The sequence below is a fragment of the Nestor notabilis genome, unplaced genomic scaffold (genome assembly GCF_000696875.1).
Source record: "Nestor notabilis isolate BGI_N333 unplaced genomic scaffold, ASM69687v1 scaffold1501, whole genome shotgun sequence".
Classification (NCBI taxonomy): domain Eukaryota; kingdom Metazoa; phylum Chordata; class Aves; order Psittaciformes; family Psittacidae; genus Nestor; species Nestor notabilis.
Window position 1 is genome coordinate 71,428 of NW_009914943.1, and position 7,095 is coordinate 78,522.

General features: G+C 37.4%; 1 protein-coding gene across 1 annotated transcript in view; it reads right to left on the reverse strand.

The window, feature by feature from the left end:
- Positions 1–4,624, reverse strand: part of UBE2V2 (ubiquitin-conjugating enzyme E2 variant 2) — a 10,953-nt gene extending 6,329 nt beyond the window's left edge. The window contains exons 1-2 of the mRNA XM_010023889.1: positions 4,478–4,624; positions 1,170–1,295 (exon numbers count right to left, since the gene is read on the reverse strand). Coding sequence (XP_010022191.1) covers positions 1,170–1,295; positions 4,478–4,522 — 171 coding nt within the window. The 5' untranslated portion in view covers positions 4,523–4,624. The remainder of the gene's footprint in view (positions 1–1,169; positions 1,296–4,477) is intronic.
- Between the last annotated feature and the right edge of the window lie 2,471 nt (positions 4,625–7,095).

Sequence of the window (7,095 nt, forward strand, 5' to 3'; positions counted from 1 at the left end):
CATACGCCACTGTAAATGCAAGACAGCTCACGCCTCTTCACTGAGCCATTTGGTACCTCAGACTTACTCACAGGATTTGCACCTCTCCTATGAGAACAGGCTGAGAGTTGGGGCTGTTCAGCCTGGAGAAGAGAAGGCTCTGGGGAGACCTTAGAGCAGCTTCCAGTACCTAAAAGGGGGCTGACAATAAATCTGGAGAGGTACTTTTTGAAAGAGCATGTAGGGATAGGACTAGGGGGAATGGCTTTAAGCTGAAAGAGGGGAGAATTAGGAAGACTTTCTTTACTGTGAGGGTAGTGAGACATTGGAACAGGTTGCCCAGAAAACCTGTGGCTGCCCCATCCCTGGCAGTGTTCAAGACCAGGTTGGATGGGGCTTGGAGCAACCTGCTCTAGTAGAAGGTGTCCCTGCCCGTGGCAGGGGGGATAGAACTAGATAAGCTTAAAGGTCGCTTCCAGCCCAAACCATTCTAGGAGTCTATTGATTAAAGTACCTAGTGAACAATGGGGTAACAGACTTGCTTGAGCTGCTGCCATCGCTCATGTATGTGAGCTCATCACACTGTAAGTGTGGAATCAATGAAAGTAACTTAGTGCAAATTGATATTTAAAATAAAAGTGATTATCATCTGTATCAAAAGATTTTAATGCTGAAGCTCAGAATCACCTTGGATTTGGACAAACCCGGTATAAAAAAAATAAGAGTTTAAATACATTGGTTCATTACAGGTAAATTACTACATCCTGAGCAAGACTCTTCAGAAATAACCTCCATTTTCAATTAACAGAAACATCAGATAAAGTTTGTAATACTCCTATTACAGTATGAATCTAATCCCCCTTTATAAGTGTATTACAAGGGAAATACTTACACACAACACTTTTTTTTTTCTGTTCAGAACTAAAATCTTAAGCTTCATCTAAAAGAAACTGGTTTAATACTATAAATGATGTTTGTCTCGCTGATAAGCCACTAAGAACCACTAACATACTGTAAATACCTAAAGATGTGAAGTAGTAGGCAACCCATTTTTTTTATCTATACCAGTACTTATACTGTAAAATTTCAATACGAAAGCTCTGTCCAACAAGCATATTCCTCACCTGGGTTTTTCACAGAAATTTATAACACAGATTAGCAACATGGTTGATCTTACCATTTCAACTTACCATTCCATTGGAATTATTTATTCCATTCATATTAATTTTAGTTACAAATCTAACTGTAGGAGGTGCTTCTGGATATTTAGGTCCACACTCTACTTTCAGACTGTATATTCTGTTTTCATAGTTTGTCTAGAAAGCAAAAAGACAGACTAATGCATCTCACTGAAAGCTGAATATTAACAAATATTTAAAAAAACTATAAAAAAATTATCACAAAGACAAGAGGAATAAAGATTACGAAATATGAAATAATTATAAATCTGTTAATATTACGTACCAATTGAAGGTACTGGATTACTAATGGCTATTCCACTGGTTTGGTTATATTGATTACCTGATGAGTATGTATAAGCTACACTACTTATTGACTATACCATACAAAAGTTTGAGTAGAATACAATTCTTTTTTCAATTCACGTAACTCTTATCCTTCCTAGCCACCTGCATTCCCCAAACAACTTTGGGACAGCAGAGAGCTGAAAGAAATTCAATAATCTTTATGAAAATGACTGCCTTTCCCTGTAAAAAAAATATGTAACACTGTGAAGAATTAGAAATGGAGAAAGACAAAGATGCCAATAACCCAGAAGTTAAGACACAACTAAGAACAAGATGAAAACAGTATTTGCAAAAAACATGTTCTGGAACTAATTAACACTCCACGAGGTATCTAACACTTCCATAGCTGAGGATTGCTTGGTTTACTAGAGGATTTATGAACTTTGCACAGTGAAGTGATAGCTAGTTTGCAGAAGATGTCACCCCAGAGTGACCACGGAACAGATCATTCTAAGTACAAATACATTTTGAGAAAGCTCATCATCTTTTAACCTTTTCAAGCAGGCCTTGCACAATTAAAACTATCAGCATCTTTGCCAGTAACTGCCTCTCTGCTCCAAAAAGAAGATAAACCCAGTTTCTACACTTGTCTTTCCATTGGCACAACAGGTATAGCTAATGTGCACCAACAGTAGTAATGTGCCTCTGAACTTTCCAGAAGTACCATCTCTAAGTTGTTTTGCATCAGCCAGCTGTCATTCTCTCCAAGCAGAAGTATCAATCATATAGTCAAGTTATCAAATGACAATCTACTCTGTGGTCAATTTAAAAGGTAGAGTGGATATCAGACTACTGAAGCACTCTAAGTGTATCCTATAATTTCAAGAAGCCACACAGACTGAGCAGCAAGTAGGTCAGAAAGTAACAAGGCAACATAGCACATCCTTTGCTAGAAAAAAGTTCTCTATTATTCTTTCCCATTAAAAGCTGAAGGCCCAGTAAAAGTAATCTTGTCCTGCTACACGTAACATAGCTGCTACCACAACAAGAAAACACATTAACAAAAATTCTCATTATTCCCTCAGATAAAACAATTTACTTGCACACAGAGGGATGCTGTCAGTTACAGAAGAAATAGGCCAAAATGTATACACACTGCTCACAATTCTGAAAAATCCTAAGGAACAGCATTCCTCCCCACTCCCTTATTTCCTATGTGGATGTCTTCTCAATTTTGCTCAGTTTTTCAAGTTGCTGTTTTACTGCTAGCCAGCCCTCCCAGGCAGTTCCCCCCAAAAGCCTAAAAACCTATTTCTGGGGGGTGGGTAAGAAAGATTTTTTCCTTTAATCCAAAACAAATCTTCCCCTCCTCCCTCCACACTGGTTCACCTTTCAATGAAGCAAGACAAAAAAAACTGATAGGGAACTTTTGCACAGCTCTAGAGAAGCCGTGTATGCAAAGAACTTCATGCTGTAGACAGCATGAGCAACTTTCTCCGTGTTCTGCCTAGCTGCACAATGCCTGCATAACTCAGCCAATTCCAAAACCACACATCTTCTACAAACTCTGAAAATAGATATGCAATTCTTCTCAAGGTGCCATTACTGGCTTGGGAGCTGGTGGCCTTCCCTTTATACAATGACCACATACTGCAATATGTTTTATTATCAAGACTGCAAGTCTCTGAAATGTCCCAAAATATTACTTGCACGCACTCTTTCATATAAAGCAAATAAAATGACAGCAATAGGCTAGAATTGAAAGTATCCCAGGTTGGTTGGGTTTTTTTAAAAATGTATGGGCTGCTACATGATGATCACTCCCTTCAAAGATGTATTAGGCATCTGCCTTAGGCTGAACCAGGAACCAGTCACAGGCAGTTCTGAAGGCTCTTTGGAGAGTCAGGAAGATGCTACTTAGGTGAAATTTGAAAATCCTTTTCAAAACCCATCAGACCACAAACTTTCTTCAAAAAAATATTTAAACACTGATTCCGCAGAAGCTAGTACCCAAAGCATTATGCTTACATTTGAAATTGGTTCTCTCTCAAATGCAACCAAATTTTAGGAGCTCAGCACAATTTTGGAGATGTTCAAAACAGTCTGCTGCCAGCTGCAACTAACTCTGACTTCCAAAAGGAGCTTGAATTACACTGAACCTAGAACTCTCTTATTCTGAAAGACATCTGAGGCTAAGATCTGATCTCAGTTCTTGTCTTGGATAGTTCTTCCAATAAGCCCTGCAGCACTGAAGGACACACAGGATAGTAACCTCACATTAGCAGTGAAAGACATAGGCTAACTTAGAGCTACTTGAAGCATACTCATTTAAAGTTCTCATTTAAACAGTGATCTTTTGTAACACATATTGTAACCCATGAGAAGGTGTGCACAAAAGTCAAGTGTACATTCATTTCTGATGAGGCTGATAGACACAAGAGATGATCACTTCTCTTGCAGGTTTTATCAGTCTAGGTAACATCCTACAGAACTTAAAAGGTCAGAAGAATATGAACTTTGTGTATATATTTTATCTCATTAGAGGCAATTAAAAACTGCTTGGTCTTTAGGCATGATTCAACTTAAACGCAAAAACTGCTAGACTGATAGACTATTTGATAAAACTTGTGAAAGTTGAAAATATATTGCCAGTTCACTACAGAACTGAAATCACTAGGCACATATGATAAACTGTGGAAAGACAGTTACCCTGTTTACTGTACTATCATTGTACACTTACGCTAAATAATGGTAGAAACACAACTGAATGTATTCTTAACTCAGTAAGAAGTCTCAAATCACAACTGGCTCACACAGACAGCTGCAGAAACATGTACTATGGGAGGCTAGACTGAAAACACTAATGAGCCAGGAAGTGATGAATTCTAACATGAATATACGGTGTTTCTACAACTTCATACATTGAATTTTAACCGATTTCTTTACACTGTATAAAAGTGACTTTTTTTTTTTTTTTTTTTACCGTTTGTATTGCCTACAAACTTAAAAACATTTTGATTCATGACACTTACCCTCGGTGGCCCAATAATCATTCCTGTCCATCTGGTAAGTGTCATATCTTCATCATCTTCAAGGCCCCAGCTTACTGTACCATCACCTACTCCTTTCTGCCCTTCTTCAAGTTCTTCCAACAAGCGAAAATTACGAGGTACTTTAACTACAGAAAAGGGAAGAATGTAATTAATACTGCACACACTAAGGAAAAGGTAAACAATTTCAATGCTTTTATATGCTATTCACTAGCAAATGCTAAATATACTTTCAAAGCCAAACAAGTACTCCCTGCAAGAATTTATTTAGCACTCAAATTGTTTTGAAGCAACTAACCGCTTCACCAGAAGCTAGTTACTACCAAGTGATAGCAATACAAACTATAAAAGAGAAAACAAGAAAGATCTTCTTAGTTTGAGATGGCTTAATTTAGGTTCTCTTTCCCAAGCTCAGTGATGTTTAAAGCCAGCATATTTCAAAATCAATACACTGTCTGACAAGTTCTACTAAACTAAAATCCACATAAAACTGATACAGCAAATTCTCTCCAAAAATGAAGAATGCAAAATTTCACACAAATTATCTTAATAAATGCAAACTGTATGAGAAACATTGAAAGTTTTCATTTAATTTTCACTTGATTTAGAAAAACCCTTTAATATATGAAAACAAATTAAAAATCTAGTCTTCTTAATCTAGTGATTATTATTCCCACTTAACAGAGAAAAAAAAAAAGCACACAAACACTGATTAAGTTGTAAAAAGAGATAATGACATATTCACAACAGAATGTGAAGATGTACTGCCTCTAATGAGAGCCAAGTAATATTTGCTTACTGAACTTTTATTACTGGATTTTGATTATTACACATGAAAACAGACAGACATTGACAGATATTAAACAGCTTTGCATCACAGAAGCTAAAATGGTATTTCAACACTGATGAGGAGAACAAAGTTAATCAACACTTGTACATGCCATCATGCTATGCATTTATTTTCAAATAAAATATGCACAATGACGTAGTAACAATATTACAATAAAATAAAACTTCCACCCTCTTATAGCTGCTTAGAGCTATAGTGTTTTCCATGAGTTTTACTAGAGATTCTTTCTCATACAGGTAGTCTAAAAACCTAAAACTCTAAGGCTGGGTACATACAAAGTTGTTAGCAAGGAATACATACTACACAAGTTTGAAAATGATATGGGTTTCAGGTGTCAAAGAAAAATGTTTTTCTTAACAATTATTTAGTCACTGGGACTTCATTCATAGTCACTTGGGTATTACATTACCCTAGTCTGCATTCCAAGCTGTCTCTATGCAAAAAAAAATTAAGTCCAATATTATACAATATGATTATTCAGTATGCATAAGGACCAGCATAGATAAACATCAACATACCCTTCAGCAACTATTCAAATAGCTTATCTTGCATAACTACAGTTTCTCTTAAACTGTGCTCAAAACAATGTTGGGTTTTTGTTTGGTTTTTTTTTTTTAAAATAACACCAGAGGAGGGCCATGAGGATGATAAGGGGGCTGGAGCACCTCCTGTATGAAGACAGGCTGAGAAAGTTGGGGCTGTTCAGCCTGGAGAAGAGAAGGCTGCATGGAAACCTCATAGCAGCCTTCCGGCATCTGAAGGGGGCCTATAAGGATGCTGGGGCGGGACTCTGCATTAGGGACTGTAGTGGTAGGACAAGGGATAATGGGTTCAAACTTAAACAGGGGAAGTTTAGATTAGATATAAGGAAGAAGTTCTTCACAGTGAGGGTGGTGAGGCACTAGAATGGGTTGCCCAAGGAAGTTGTGAATGCTCCATCCCTGGTGGTGCTCAAGGCCAGGTTGGACAGAGCCTTGGGTGACATGGTTTAGTGCGAGGTGTCCCTGCCCATGGCAGGGGGGGTGGGACTAGATGATCTTAAGGTCCTTTCCAACCCAAACCATTCTATCATTCTATGAACACAGACTAGGGAGATGCTCCTAAAAATTGCAGAAGCAAATGTCTCCAAGTTCTCCATATTCCAAGAGAAAAGCATTAAGAGTATAGTATCAGGACAATGCAAGGAAATTAAATAAGTCATGTATGGCCTCACCTTCCTTCTTGCTTTGGTATTGCCACTCATCTGAGCTCATAATGAGCTACTTCAGCTTGCTAACTGAGCAGAAAATTATACATTTTGGTTAGTCTGACAGCTTAACAAACCAGCCCAGCTCACAGAGAGATCTGACAAGTACTAGCGTTAAAGTGCAACCATGGCAGCAAAAATTCAAACAAATTCAATGTAAAAATACAGTATTTTTGCGGAGTTAAACTACTCGGGAAGCTTATTTGCAGAAGTAAGAGTTCACATACAACTAACTGAAAGTACTAGCACAGTACATAAATGAGCAGACCACTGCTCAATACTTCAGCATAGACCCTTCTGAAAAATTTCAGTGAAATTCATTTGCCCATTTCTCTGGTCCCATCCTGACTTGTTATTAACATTATATCTGTACATTTATATATCTACATATACCAGGAAAAGGGTAATCTTTAAAACAAACAAACAAAAATTTAAACTAGCAGGATAAACTTCCACTAAATGTCTTGGTTTGCATTATATGACTGAATAGCTTCTGATTGGTAT